The sequence below is a fragment of the Corapipo altera genome, unplaced genomic scaffold (assembly GCF_003945725.1).
Source record: "Corapipo altera isolate COAL_440 unplaced genomic scaffold, ASM394572v1 308, whole genome shotgun sequence".
Taxonomy (NCBI): domain Eukaryota; kingdom Metazoa; phylum Chordata; class Aves; order Passeriformes; family Pipridae; genus Corapipo; species Corapipo altera.
Window position 1 is genome coordinate 3,098,544 of NW_020884925.1, and position 15,975 is coordinate 3,114,518.

The following is a 15,975-nucleotide window of genomic DNA, read 5'->3' on the forward strand; positions in this document are numbered from 1 at the left end:
CTTTCAAGGAAGGAACAAGCTCCCAGTAGATATTTCCCTAATAAATAAGTCCCTTTTAAAGCTACAGTAACAACAAAGTTCCTAGTCCAACTGGCTGAAAACAAAATGGAGCTGCCTTTCAAGAAACAGTAGAAACACGTGGAAACATTTCATGCAAACTGGAGAAGTTGCAATGATTGCAGTCAAGTTCCTTTAAGCACTCTTGTTTTCCTAGTGCAAGAGGAGAAGGAAACACCATTTATGGTCTTCCCAAGCCAACATAAGACACTCTGTCACTTCCAGTTTCTCTGTGGTCAAACACCAGTTCCCAGGGTGCTCTGCAGACAAGGACAAAGTCACAAGAATATACATACCATTTTTCTCATGGATTTGTACTAGTGACTTATAGGACTGCTGTGCTCTTGCTAGATTATATTGATTCTGAAAGGATAAAAAAAACCAACATAAAAACCTGCATCTAGACATGGAAGACTTAAGAATAGTTCTTCTACAAGGAAACTCTACAGCGGGCTTACAAATAAAACCCATGCACAATGTTGGAACATTTCTGGCTTTCCAGTACAAGGTTGTCAAGACAAATATCCTTATTTTCTGATTTCTCCTCTGTCATAATGACAGTATTTTGTAGAGTCCTGCTGCTGGGAAGGTCCCTCCTGTCAGAAGGTTCAGAACCTGGGGTGAGTCAGAAGCATGTGTGAGCAGAACAGAAGGCTTCAGGCAATCCCTGCCATAACTCTGTCCTGCTCAGCTGGGTTAGGCAGAATTGTGATCATAAGCTTTTACATCTTACCTGAACTGGTACTTAACAGACACCCAAGCGACAATTTTGCTGTCTTAAAAATTAAAACATAATTTGAAAGCAGCATTTAATTCTTCACAGTCTTTTAAGTTACGGTCTGTTACCAGCATGCACACTTGAACTGAATTGTGCTTTCAATTAATGCTGAATGGTGAGCTTTGAAGTATTTGCATGTTATTATTTTTCCCTCTCTCATAAAACTTTGCAGGTGTCTCCAGCAATAGGAGAACTTCTTACCATGAATGTATTGTAATCCTGGCTGTCATCTACAGCCCTTCTCAGAGCCAGAACATCCAAATACTCCCAATTTTGATCCTCCTTCCCTCCCTCCCTTGCCAATGCAAGGATAGTAAGGTCTAACTACTTAAAACCCCTGCCCATCCCAAGGTTTTATCAAACTCATATGCTCATAATTACATAACAAACTCTTAATTGCCTCTAAAATACTCATACCCATGCACTAGACATCAAGACACCTCAAAATGCAAATATATTTGCAATGACAATTCTGTCATTAAACATCTGTGCAAGTCAACAAAGAAATGGAAGCCTAACAGTGATTTGTGTAATTGATAAACAGCACATTTACCTTATTGGCTCCAAACTGTACTCTGGCTTTTCCTTTGACTAAAGTGGCATTGATCTGCATGATGACTGATTCTATTGAGTAGGCACTGCTCCAGCCCTGGAGGAGGAAGGGAATATTAACATGTAACATGTACTTGTTTCTTGTGCTCACACTGTAAATCTATTTTGGAATGTGTGCTTTGGGATTATTTTTTTTTTCTGAACTCCAGTTTTACTTTTAACTACTTGTTTTCAGTTAACTTTTATTTTCCACAGAAAATCTGTAAAATGATACACAGTATTAGTACTAAGAACTTGTAAGGAAAATGAAAAGGCTGAATCACACATTTCCAAAATACAGCAAGACAGAAACAAAAAAGCTCCATTCCTACAGCACTTACACATTTTCAGCAACATCACAACAGAAATTACAACTTCTTGTTCCAAGAAGCAGAAAAGACTGATATCTAATGAAGTCATTCACTGAGCTGTGAGAATTTTGCTCCCATGACTACTATTGCTCATCTCTGCCACTGCTCTACCTTCCAGTGCTCACAAGAGCTTCTGCCAGAGCCTGCAGATAGTTACTTCATTCATTTACTTATTTAAAATCCCTCTGTCTACACAAGAATAACCTATGCCTAGAATCTCCTGTATTCCTCCCTTCTCCAGAGCTGACTCTGTGCAGTTGAAGAGACTTCTGGAAAAGAAAACAATGTGTCTTGTTCCCCAGAACTCCCTCTTCACACTGGCTTCCTCACAGAAACTCTGAGAATGCAAAGGTGATGTGCTCTCACTTCTTCTGCCTCTTCCTCAGATCTCTTGTAAGCCACCCAAGGTAGAAAAGAAGATCTCACACAAGATCTGCAAGGCAAATCTTGTGGGACTGAGGTTTATTCCACCATGCTCCCTTTGGAGCGTGTAATTTATTCCACACAGGAATTCTTCAACTCAGGGAAAACACCTATTTTTATTATTTTAAAGCATGTTTTATTATTATCCAGATAACAGAGCCTGTATTCACCTGTTTAGTAAGAAGTTCCATGCATAATGCACCTCCACCTAGGACATACCTAGAAACAAAGGTGAAAGAAGATATATTTGACATCAGCAGTTAGTAAAAAGATGCAACTGCTCACTGCACTTTAAGCTCTTGCCAGCTCGTTTGTTAAATTCCTTGTTCATAAAGCTGAAGTGCCCTTTAACCAGAAATATATTGTAACTAGTGAGCCATGTTATACTCTTAAGTAAAGAAGATTAGCATTGTGAGACAAAAAAAAAAATTGTTTGCTAACTAGACTTGGTTAAAACCAGTGACTAATCTAGTGTGCACAACTGCTCAGAGACACTGGAAAAAAGAAAAGTTGCTTTTTATGGCTAAGCTACATAGGACTGATGGGTAGTTCAAAAAAGCCAACAACAGTCAATTCTGTAAAGAAATTTAACACAATTTCCAACAATACAGGGGCACCTATAAATCAAATGAGATAAAGCAGATCTTCGCTTGCTCTTTTCCTATAAACTCCTTTCTAATTTCAATAACACTTCATCGTGCATTGTGCTGACTGGGACTCAGCAGAAGACCTGAGCACCACAAAACCTGGACCAAGGGAGTAGAACTGACCACTCCCAAAATGTGGTCTGCTCTAGGGTCAAGGCACTCAAACCATTCAGAGGGAAATGACTGCTGAAAAGCTATTCTTTGATCATTCTACAAAGTCCAAGTAGAACAAAATGAGAATCCAAAGAGTGTTTTCTGGTGTTCTGCTCGTTTAGTTTAGAGACAGCAGCACCCCTCATGAATGCTATTTAACTGCACTAACCAGGGCTTGAATTCAAAAAAGACACAGAGCAATTAAAATCAAATCAGGATCAGCTATCACAGACTGCATTTTCAAATGCAGGTATCATTTTCTGTCACCAGAAGATGCATAAAAGCCTTGGAAGGTGAATTTAATCTTCTCTCCATAGATATATAAGAGTTTCTGTGCCACAGACAGCACTTCAAACATGCTTTAGATGACATTTGGAGCATGGTGTCGATTAAATGTAGCGGGTTTGGATTAGCATTCAAGGATTTTTACACAAAATCTTTATGGTAGTGTTACAGCAAGAGAACCAGTTAGGACTATACAGCAAATTTAAGGCAACACAGGGATCAAGACCCATTCAAAGCACCAACTCAACCATCCACAAAGAGGCCAGTTCTGGAACAGCAGGGCAGGCACAGAGTTTTTCAAGTTGTGACACTTTTACCACAAAGTACAATTTCTGTAGGGCAACTCAAACCTACCCTCCTGTGAGCACAGGAGACACCACTCGCACAAAGGGAGGATCAAAAGGGAAGTTATCCTGAAAAGAACAATAAAAAAAAAAAACACACAATAGGTTAAGAAATTATTTCCTAAGCAGAAAGTATTTCAATAGCCTTATCTGGTAAATCAGATTTGAAATAGTGCAATTTTTCAGTTCTGTCAAAAATCACTTTTCCACAGTACTGGAAAAAAAAGAAGCATTTTCTGGGAAGCTTTAGTGCAGTATCCTCCCCCCCACCCTTTTTTATGCTACAGATCCATTTTTACCCAAGTAACAGCTGAGGGTCACTTCACTCACTTTCCACAGTAAACCTCAAGTTTAACCACAGCATTTCTTCCCCCAGACACATACCTTAAAAGAGAAGTTGAGTAAAATGTATTCTACACCTTCTTTTTCTTTTAAGAACTGAAGATCACTATGCAGTGGGCTATCAGGGTCAACCCTGTAAGAGAAGCAAGGGGGAGATCTTGGATGTAGTTAAGATTTTCACCACCTGTAAACAGTAATTCTTCTCAAAGACTTCCTTTATGTAATTACAGTTTACAAACTGAAATCTAAGGTGAACTCTAGAAAATTCTTGCTCCTTTTACAAAGTAAACACTTTGCCATGAGGTCAGCCTGAAAGCTTGCTGCAGTGCACTACATTCCCAATGCTATCAAGTGTTATTTCAACACAGCACAAAATAAGCTGTTTATTTGAAGAGAGCACTTTTAATTCTCTTCAGTTCACTGGAAATCTATGTTCAAAAAAAGAGGGGAAAAAAATTAACAGGACTGTAGTCATCTAGTTTTCAGTACACAGTTAGTGAACCCTTTATGGAATATGTAACTGTAGTTCTGCATCAGCTGTTAAAAGTAATTTGCATCAGCAGAAATACTAAATCCAGCAGCTTCTGCTCAGCAGAATTTCAACAACTGCTTGTTGCAAAATGCTGCTGATGAGCAGCCTGACCATTAATTCAGTCACTACTGGGTCAATCCCACCCAAGCTCTGACACCCCATCAGCTTTTAAGAGACTTTTCAAAAAACACCTGCAGCAAGCCCAAAGCACACATTAAAGGGACTGACAGGCTATCAAAGCCAATCCTCTGCTACAGGTGGAATCACAAAGATATGAGATCCCATTCCAGAATTACTTGGGCAGTTTATCCCCATCCTTCCAGCTTGAAGTTGTTCAGAAGAGAAATCTTCTGTGCTTAGAAACCTCTCGTTCCCAGCCATAGCTTGTCAGTGTGACTTGTTCTAGTTACAGTGCTGCTCCTCACTCAAATGGGCTCTTTTATCTGACATTTACCCCCCTGGCCAGTCTGCACAGTTTGTTTGTTTTCAGACACTTCTTGCCGTGATGAACAAACACAACACTTATTCTCTTAGTCATTCTGGAAAGCATTTGCTGCATCCAGCCCATTTTCTCTTTCTTGAAGGCAGAAAATGAGGCCTGTTCACAGCACTCCAGCAGAGGTTTCCAACCACTGCACAGTGGTTTGAGCACTTTGTTAGAGGTGCTCGACAGAAAAGGCCTCCTGTTACATGACACAGATTTTTCTGACACGTCATTCCTGCCATTTTCAGCTCCAAAACATTCACAAGTCCCTGATTACACCGAGGAGGGAAAAAACCTGTGTTTCAGCAGCTGGTGGCCCAGCTGTACAAGTCTCACCCCTAGGACAAAGCAGCAACTCCTACAGGCAGGTCACCACTGTGCTGGGACAGCCACTCCTTGTCCTGATTCACCAGGACAGGTCTCAGCTGAGGGAAGTTCTTTCATCCACTGCCATCTTTTGCAGCCCCCCAGCATGGTTTGGGTAGGCTCTACCTTGTGTGATGGCAGATGGTCTTCTTACCAGGAATAATTTCAATATAACACCCCTAGGATTACAGTTACTGGACTATGGACACAACAAGATGAGTTATGTACTGCTTTTCATTGTGTGCACGAGGAGATGAGAGAAGACAAATTATATATAATTATGTAACTCACATTTGTGTGATATCTAAAAGTTTCAGTCCTATGTCTGTTCAACTGTAGAAATAAAGAACTGATGACACTAAGACAGTTCTGTTCCTTCTTACATCTTGAATGAAACTAAAAATTGCATTTTCTTGACATTAAAAACAACTAAAAATAAAACCATCTAAAAACTCCAGAAAAAAAAATGTTCATCATATAAGGTTTCATATTTTGGAGCAGTTTTAGAGAATTGAACAGTAATGACAGTTACTGGATTACACACTGTGTTGGCAGTGCAAAGAGGGTTTGTCTTTTTGCCAGCTCAGTTACTACAGTTCCATATTTACACATTCCTGTATATCAGAATTAGAGCCACTCTTTAGTGGCTACAGTTACCATTACTACTTTTACTACTGTAACACACTATTTTATATGCTCTGGCTAGAGATTCTCATTTATCTAAAGTAAGAATCTCTGCAGCAATAATAAAACAGATTGTTCAGAATATGAAAAAACTTGAATAACTTACTTGAGAAGCTTAACATGCCATTCATACAAGCTGTCATTTACCAGTTCCACTGAATATATCCCTGTAGAAATATTAATGGGATTAATTATGCACTAAAAGCATTACAAGGTAAAATGTAGCAAAAACATTCTTTGCATTTAAGTACAAATACTGTCAGTAGATGTAAGCAATGGGTAAGATACTGTCACTGCAGCACACTCTTCCTCCACTACAAGTAGCAGAAGCACTTCTGAGCAACTACAAGGAAAAAAAGTCTTTTCACTTCCATAAAAAAATTAATCAAAATGTTTTTCTGACACCTAACCATTTCCCCTTCAGACTTTCCTCAACTGCAAGTCCAGCTTTCTTTTTACTCAGTATATTTTACACCCAGTACAGGACCAACATGCTTTTAAGACACCTAACACACAGTCTGAGTGTGCAGAACAGGATTTCACAGGCTCTCATCTGCACTGGCACACCAGGACAGGACACTGGACAGGGTATGGAGCAGAAACCCAGAAGATACTGCATGGGATGGAGCACATTCCCAACAGCTGACTGAAGGAGCCAGAAAGGTGCACTGAGGGAACTGCTGTCTGGGGGAGCCAGCTGGTGATTTCCAGTGGTCTGTTTGTTTTAAGGATGTTCCATAATAGTTGTGCATTCCACTCACAGGGAAGGAGGGAAGTTATCTGCCATTTGCTTGCATATTCAAGCTTCCTCTCTGCATAAATTCACAAGCAGTCCAGGAAAAAGCCATAAATCTTTACCCATTAAACAAGATTTAGAACATAGTATCAGTCATGTTCTAAAGTCTAATCTCATCCCTCACAGACTATCCATGTACATACACTAAACCATTAGGATTAAAACCTGTTACCTGGCCTAATATTTAACAGCATCTCTGCTGCTGAGGTAATTATTTGGAAAACATATGCAAATCAGGAACCTGCCAAGGATTTCTGAAGGCCCTACAACCACCACAGTGCAGTTACCACATTCTCTCCAAGGGATGGCATTATCTATTTCTGGGTTTTATTATTCCAGAACAGAGATAATCTTGCAGTCGAAACTTAGAAGCGTTGGTGCTTGGAGTACAGGTGACATTTCAAACTGTCCAGACACCTTTATTTCTAAAGCATTTCAAAACTCAGTAAACAGGGTAAAAAACCCGTGCCTGTTTCTCCTTACTGAGTGTACAAGGCAGCCCAGCCAAGAGCATTACTGCAAAGTTTTCTATGTCTAGAACAACAACGTAGGCCTGAACACTCACTCAGCGTCCTCTCCATGTCCCTTTTAATCAGCAGCTGGTTCAGAGACACAACATTTCTGTTCCAGGATGAACTGAAGGAGCTATTGAGGCCTTTTTCCAATTCCCCAGATCCAAGGACACTATTTTCTGATTGACCTTCATGTAAGTTGAAGTCAGGAATTATAAGAATTTCAATTTGTACTGTTCTGATGTAACAACAACAGAGTTGACATTCAGAACTCTGCTCATTGTCAACTGCCATCCATGATGAATCTATTCCACTGTTGTATCCAGAATATTTTCTTCCACCTGCATCCAAATGGGAGTAAAGGCTGGAAGAAGCAGCCTCTCAGTATTCCAGCTTTGGCACCAGCATAAGTATAAAATACTTATGTTGGAACAATGGAACAAGTTACAGTGAGGATCCTGACACTACCCTAAACAACAGATCACAAGAGAACTTCAGTAGTTTGTTCATTCACTAAAGCCTCCAGCCCTACTCCCTTCCATTCCTCCCATCACCCTTGAAGTTCATGGACCAGTCCTTCAGCTCCAAGACCCACAACATTTTGCCACCTTCCCCAAAGGAGTGACTTGTGCTGCCCTTCAGAGCTGTGCTGAACCTAAACCAGAGGCTGCAAAAGGGCTCTTCAGAGAGACAGGCTCAGCTCAGCACTGACCAGCACGAGCCTCAACACAACAGCAGGAGACTTCATCAGCCACTCCAGCACCCACATTTTGAGACAAATAGTATCTGTATCTCCTCATGAACAGCAGCATGGTGGCTCACTGTCTTCAGACAGAAGCTTCTTAACAACACTATGCAAAGTTGAGGGGGGGTTGTTTGGAGTTTTCTTAATAATCAAGAGGTGTTATTTGAAAGCAGCTCATATGTTTTTTTTCTTAGTTTTGACAGTAAGAGGAAAAAAGTTTCTGTCAAGAAGTATTTATCTGATTAACATCAGTTTCTGAGGGGTCCTTCAGGTAGGAAAGGAATCAAGGTAAATTCCTCTCAAACACACACTTTCCCTGTGCTTAAAGAGTTTTTTTTTGTTTTATTCCTCTAAGAGGCCATCTGTAGAGGTGATCAAATAAAAACAAGCACACAGAACCATGCAAGCAAAAAATTAAGTAATTAAAAGGTAAGAAGAAAAACAATTCATTCCAAAATAGAGGCATTATTTATGACAACTTTACTACATCTGGAAGTAACTCCTATACAGTCTTTGGATAAAAGCAGTGAGTGGACATCACTACATATGAACAACACAGCTGCTAAAGGTATAAAAAGATTTCGTTTCACAGCTCTAAATTCTTTGTTCCTCCCCTTCCTTCCCCAATCTCCCAAATTACATTAAGACCCTTGTGAATCTCCAACTTCATATCTGGAACTTCGCAGGACTTGCATTACCTAAACAGGTTAATGAAACTGTCTAATTCATAGCAGAATAAATTTGCTGGAGTGTTTTTTGCTTCTGTTAGTTCATATGAAGATTATTTTTGGTTTCTTTAAGGGCAGTCCCTCACCTAGACTGCCCAGGTATAAGCAGCTTTGCTGTTGAGAGCAAGCTTGTCATCTTTTGCCTTAACTCGAACAGTATTATTTCAATTGATAAAGGAACTTGAGTTCTAAAATGGATACTACCCTCAGTACACTTCTGCTGTTGAAGACCTCACTGTGTGTTTTAATACTATTTTTTAATAAAACATTTTAACAGAAAATAAAAAATGTAAAGGACTATTGCTACAAATATTATTCCCTTCAGAACTCCCAGTATAGTCCTACTGTCAGTCCTAAAAACACGTAAACAGACTAAATAAAGTGATCCTTTCCCAACTCAAAATCAGGCTTAGACTTTCTGCCTTGTGTTACAAAAAATGAAAGGAGTGTTAAATTCCTTTGCAACTATTACCAGAACCTTTAAGTTTCACAATGGTTTCTTTTGTGTGTTTAATTTTGGAAGAAATTAAATTAAGGGAAAAATGGTCCGTGGAACAAGTAGTCAGAACAAAAATGACATTAAAAAAAGCCAGTTACCTACCATACCCATGGTGACAGTTATCTCACAAAAGGCAGAACTAGGCTATAAAAGGTTTTGTGCACAGGAAAGAACCGATCCTTAAATTCGCTCAAGGTCAAAGGCTAAGTGAAGCCATAAGGAGTGAATGTAGGTAAGTTTTATAACAAACAGCACCATTTACTGGCAAGTTTAGTAAGTGTGTCAGTAGAACAGTGTTTCAAAGCAGGATTACCATCAGCTTTGTAGTGCCAGCCTCCACTTGACACTACTTCATTAACATGCTTTAGAGATGAACATGAGGCACCCAGTTGCAGGCTTCTTACATATTCCCGGGTCACAAGCTGGAATCAGTTACTGCACTCACACTTTAGAACCTCAGCTTTCTGTACAGTTTAGCAAGATTTACTTTTCCTCATAATTCAGTCTTTTGCAACTACTAAAGAGTTGTTATTAATCCAAGGCCAAGAAATGGCATTATCATACAGCCTAAATCCTCACCTTACACTACACCAGCTGCAGGGGCTCCCGTACCACCTTGTGAGGAAGCTCCACACAACAACCTTTACAGGCAGGTGGGTTTGTTACAGCCAACCTTAGCTCTGATCACAAAAACAACCCTGAAGAACACAAATGGGCAGGAAAGGATCCCTCATGACTTAATGCAGATCTATTTCCAGGCTCTTCCCTAGACCCACTAATCCATTCCTCACCGGATGGCTGGTGATTAGGGCACCCTGGCAAGCACTCAGCTGCAATAAAGCCTAAAAGAAGTAGGCTGTGTTAGATCAACACCAGGTACACTGGGTTACCTACTCAAATTTATACTTTGGACATTTTACCGCTGTCTGCAGGTACTTCAGCACATAAAACAATTTACTAGGAGTTAAATATGACAAATCAAAGCAGGAGCCTATGGGCTCTTCACCTCTGTCCTTTCACACAAGATTGAAATGCTGTTGCCAAGGGAGATTTAAGTCCACTAGAAATAAATCTGGGGAGAAGTTCAGAAGAGTAAAAGATGATTAAAGTTTAGATTGACTCTCTAATGGGGCATTTTGGCAGGCCTAAAGGAATAAAACTTGCCCAAAATCTATGTAATTTCTACTTCTTGCATGGTAGCACTCAGACAATTCAATAAGCTGATTCCTTTGCTGAGCTGGTTTAGATACAGGCCCTACAGGGAACAAATGGAACAGGCAACCACCCACCTAAAGATAATCACTGTTCATTGTTCTAACAAATTTAAAATGCGAGCTTGTTTTCTACTGTCATTTGTATAATTATTCCAAGGAATACATGGAGCTTAGGATCAGATTAACACCATCACAAAATAATAGAAGTAACAGCAGCATAATTAAGGTTAAATCATACATAATAAGTAAATCTGATGCTGTTGAACACAAATCCCTCTACAGCAAACACGTTCCTGTGAGCAGTACTACCCTCCAGGAGAGGTTAAAGCCTCTGCCCTACACACCTTTCAGGTTGTTCTGAAAACTCAAGTCCCACAGGAGCAATCTTGAGTTCTTCGTAGTCATCCACCCCAAGAGCACTCTCATAGTTACACCAATCCCACTGATTTTCATACAAGACTTTACATAACAAAAAGAAAGAACATTTTACAGGATATGTATGCCCTGACTTCTTTTCTCCACAAATGCACTACTTTATGTAATGAGATTATATATAATTTACCTATGTATTTTTATATATGTGCACACACGGATACACACACAAATACAGGACAACAAAACACAGAAGGATTAGCAGAAGTATTCACCAACAGAATTCTATTAAAGTGTATTTCAAGAAGGGCAATCTGAGGCATTTTACCTGTTTTATAACTCTGTGATCTATATATATCCCTGAGTTCTTTCATAAGTCGATCTGAAGCCTGAACTGACCCAGAGACTGCACCCTGAAACAAACAAACAAACAAACAAAAGATTCCAAATAAGTGAAAAGTCATATTTACAAACAGCTTTATTTACATACAAAGTTAAACTAATTGGAAGGTATTAACAATATATTCATTTCTGTATGGGAATTAGTTTTTTTGAATAGTTAAACATTCTAGTGAGCAGATTACTTAAAAGAAACAAGGCACTCCCTCTAAAGCAGTACATTAATATATACTACAATATGGTATGGGTGATACAACTTTTAACCAAGGTACAACAGGTATTTTCCTGTAAAGGAGCTAAATCTCTCTGGCATTTTAATTTCCAAGATGGATCCACAGTATGTTTCTAACAGCAAAACATTTTGTTTTCCCTTCTGCTTTTATGCAACAGAGAAGCGAGACCAACCAGTATATCTGGAAAATGTGAACAAAAGCAATATTTATTTGCAATAGATGAAAAAAAATCAACACCTCCACAGAGGAAGACTAAGGTAAATAAAGCTCAAAATACTTTTTGTGATTTGTCACAGGCCAGAAACGTCTTTGGTTTGGTTTTTTTTAGAGTTCACTTCTGTATACTCAGCACCTCGGAGTGATAGAAAACCTAGCACCCAGTTTCTGAACCCAATATTTCAGCCTGAGATACAGTGCTAAAGGGAAAGAAAAATATGGGATAAAAGGAAAGAAAAAAGGAGACCAACTTTAAGTAGTATGCATATAAAATATATGATTGGCTCTAAAATCCCCCAGCTACTGACAAACTAATGAACACAGCAGCTCCCCAGTAACTGATGTCTCCTTCCAGCAGCTGCTGCTGCACTGGATGTGTTCTGCACACATCACCACTGCTCACATTTCCATGACCCTGGTATTCAATTTTGCCTCAAATCTTCTGGGCTTTAAAGTGAGGACAGAACCTTTTCCTCATACAAAGTTGAAGGGCTTATCTGGAACAACATGATCATCAGAAGTACCTAGATTACTCTCTCCAATTCAATGCCAAAGCTAACAGGATGGATTCTGATACTAAACTTTAGATATTACCTGATTTCTCTGTTATATATTCCATCCAAAACATCATTTTAGGTTCAAGATTTTTGAAAAACAGAGATACTAGGTAGCATTACAAGATTTAAATTACAGAAAAGGAATGAGGACTCCAAATGAGGTAAGGTAGGTATCACCCTGAGCCCCAACACTTTGGGCTTTCACCAGTAAACAACGTACAAACAGATACTTTTTGGACAGAATGTCAGAGAAGTATTTCTGGAGGAATATGAAAGAGCTGTGACCCTTGTCTAATACCTATACCATCACCCTATTCACCTGAAGTCATCAGTGATGTCTTATATTCTACAAGGTCTTAATTGTAGAACCATATTATCATTTACTGATATTTAATTCTTATTAACAGTTACTTGACGCTAAAGCCTCCACATACTCCTGTCCTCCCTGTGCAGCAGCATCATAGAATATGCTTAGCTGCACACTAGAGTCTGTAGACTATTCTTTTAAGCCTATTCATTTTCATATGCCACTGGATAGAATTATGCAGATTACTGAAATTCCACTAGTTTTTCTTAACGGACCAGTATGAAAAATGAACTTTGGAATTAAATATGCAAATAACAGGCAACTCCTTTCATGTGATTCAACAAAAGCTACATAAAGACAGTGCACCAAACCAGTCACTTCTCAGTTTACTGAAACCCTTCTCTATAGAGCAGTATCAGGTGAAGGGATTCCTCTTTCTATAACACAAGCACATGCAATTTTATGGAAAAAGCTTGTTTATATACATTATTAGCATATTACTACTATTTATGCCCACTATTTACAGAGAGATGAAAAAGAAGCATTACACAAGTTAACATGTTAATCACCATTCCTTCTACAGTTGTTTGTGAGTGTCAAGGCTGAGACTCAATGTGTTGAGTCTGCAGGAAAACTTCATGGAGAAGTGTCAAGGTTCTGGTTTTCTTCTGTGCAGAGCTGTGCAATATCCTTGCCCCTTCTGCTGTATTTCTTACTGAAAGGAGTTTTCTTACATTTTTCACAGAACATCAATCTCTGTATAGAGGCAATTTAAAAACAAGCTAGATGGTCAAAACCATCCTGTGGAAAACTAGTTTCCTCACTGCATCTTTATTTCCATCAAGTTAAGCTACTGAATTTCTATACATAACTTTGGAAGCTCATCTTGGCATATCAAAATGTGATTAACTTCTCTACTGTAGACATTTAAACCCCAAAACTTAACACACCCCCATACCCCTGACTGCCATTATAACTGCTGATAAAATGAAGTGGTATTAAAAATAAAGTTAGTTTTAGTGTGTGTAAGTAGCCTCAGTAGACCTGGTCTATAATACTGTTTTTCACCCTTTTTTTCTAGCAGTTTCTAGTTGGGTTGCCCACTCTATATAGCAGTGTTAAATATAGTTACAGTTGCTACTCTAAAGAATCCATAGACTGCAAACCAGCAACCTACAGTTAGGAGAAAGAGGATAGCAAGCTTAACCTCAGCAGTTTAGCACAGGAGCTTATTTTACTTGCTCTGAACTAACTCTGAACAACTTGGAGAAAGCTGGAAGAGGAAGGTAACTTATGGTAACACCAACCACCACTGCTCTAAAACACACATCTTCATTCTGGAATCACTTCTGGGTTTTATAGCTACTGTTAAAGTGCAGTTTAGAAGAAAGTACTACTTGCATCACATCATTGCATGATATAGAGCAGGCAGGTCAAGTTTTGACTATAAAAGCACTAAAATTAAAAACTCGTTCAGTAACTTGCTATATACAAGTTATAATTCCCAAGACTGAATTCAGATATAAATAACAGAGTATCCTTCTGGAAAAATGGGACTTGACACTCCAAGGGAGTTCAAGTTACCATTTCTGCACTTGGGAGATCAAGATTTATGGTTGCAACTGTCTTGGGAAAAAGTGATCAATCATGGGATCTGACAGGTATCTGTCACATGGGGCTGATGCCATTTCATCTGAATTAGTTAATAGAGCTGCCAGACAAGACTCAAGTGATTTTTGTTTCCTATTAAATAGGCACAAAAAGCCTCACTTGATCATCCTCTCCTGTACAAGCATATCTGTGGTTCTCCAGAAGAACGGGCAGGTAAGCTGGAGAAATCCCTGCTGCAGGAGGGAAACATCTTTGTGGACAACATGGCAACTGCTGAGAGCTGCAAGTACCAGAAATACCTGGTGCAGGAATTCCCACAGCCAAGACTGGGGGACAGAAATAGTATTTATGAGATAAATCACCACAAGCTTGTCCTGTTCTCAAACTCTTCCCCTTCAGGATGTGCCTCTGCCACTGTCAGAAACGTGACACTTGAGCAGTGCAGCAGCTGGGCCAGCACTTGCCACTGCCCAGCTCTGTCTGCACTGGGCCTCCAGAGACAGGAGGTTTTTCTTTTCCCCTTCCAGTCCTCAAAACACAAACACAGTCTGCCCCCCTCCCCAGGTTACATGAGGTAGGAGGTGCAGTTCATTGCAGTTTTAGATCCTAAGACCAGAATGTTTTATGTCTTGTCTGAAAAGTACTGTCACGCATCAAAGCACTACAGGAAACCATCTCACAATACATTCTAGACATTAATATTATTAATATCTGTAATATACTAATATTATAGATAATTTAGCCACAAGACCAAAAATCACCTGCTAAAACAAAACATGGAAACTTCCCCAAGATAACAAAATAAAAATCTCAAGAGACCCAAAGAGAGCTAAAGAACATGAGATGCTCTATTGTCACAGAACTTTTGCAGTATTTGTGCAGTGTACATTCATTCCTGGAAGTTACAGTAGATTCACACTTACTTCAAGGGTTAGAATGAAAATAGAAATGACACCTTAGACTTCATAAAATCTGAAGACAAAAGTAGAGACATTTGAGACTTCTAAAGGAAAGTGCATAAACTCCTCAGTATGAAATGGGAAAAGCTAATAGCATTATCTAAATAAGAAAGGGATTAATCTCTAAAATGACTATGTGGGGAGAGACCTCTGAAAAGCAAGCAGCAGCAAGTTGTTAAATATTTGATGTTAATGATTCCAGTTCAAAGACCTCTTTTAACTCTAAGCAAGTGGTTCTTTAAAGTTATTACAATGTTAAGAGGAGGATTAATTCTTGCTCCAAGTTACAAACTGTACCACAAGCCAAATTTATTTCCTGATGCCAGCAAGAAGAATGGGATTAGGGATACTGCCAAGGAAGAGAACTCATTTACAAAATTAGTAGATAGACATGCTTAACTTGTAAAATACAAACTCTAAAATCTCCTATGACAAAAGTCTTGAGAAGCAGAAAAACGTCTTTAACCTGTTAGAAATAAATGATGATGGGGCTGCATGCACTGCTTTCCTAAGGAAAAGCCTTTAGCACGATCCATAACTTCAGCCTGTGCTGCAGCAAGGGGAGAGAGGACAACCCCTGGCTTTGGGCCAGTGAAGGAACTGTCAAGTCTCCTGGCTGCACTGGGCACCAGCCAAAGCCTTCCATCAGCCTTCCCATTCCCTCTTCCAATCAGCGGCAGAGAAACGCCTTGGGTTTGTTTTACTGATCTCTGCTGGGGAAACAGAGAACCCCAACAAAGCTGCTGGTTTGGGTAGGGAACACACTGTGT

At 39.3% G+C, this 15,975-nt stretch overlaps 1 protein-coding gene across 4 annotated transcripts in view; it reads right to left on the minus strand.

The window, feature by feature from the left end:
* The window catches only part of UBE2Q2 (ubiquitin conjugating enzyme E2 Q2), a 48,236-nt gene that overhangs the window by 3,019 nt on the left and 29,242 nt on the right, over window positions 1–15,975 (minus strand). For all 4 annotated transcript variants that reach the window (XM_027657509.1, XM_027657511.1, XM_027657510.1 and 1 more), the window contains 7 exons: window positions 11,252–11,336; window positions 6,164–6,224; window positions 4,034–4,124; window positions 3,660–3,718; window positions 2,391–2,439; window positions 1,389–1,484; window positions 354–420 (listed from right to left, as the gene is read on the minus strand). In XM_027657509.1, the coding sequence (XP_027513310.1) occupies window positions 354–420; window positions 1,389–1,484; window positions 2,391–2,439; window positions 3,660–3,718; window positions 4,034–4,124; window positions 6,164–6,224; window positions 11,252–11,336 (508 nt within the window). The remainder of the gene's footprint in view (window positions 1–353; window positions 421–1,388; window positions 1,485–2,390; window positions 2,440–3,659; window positions 3,719–4,033; window positions 4,125–6,163; window positions 6,225–11,251; window positions 11,337–15,975) is intronic.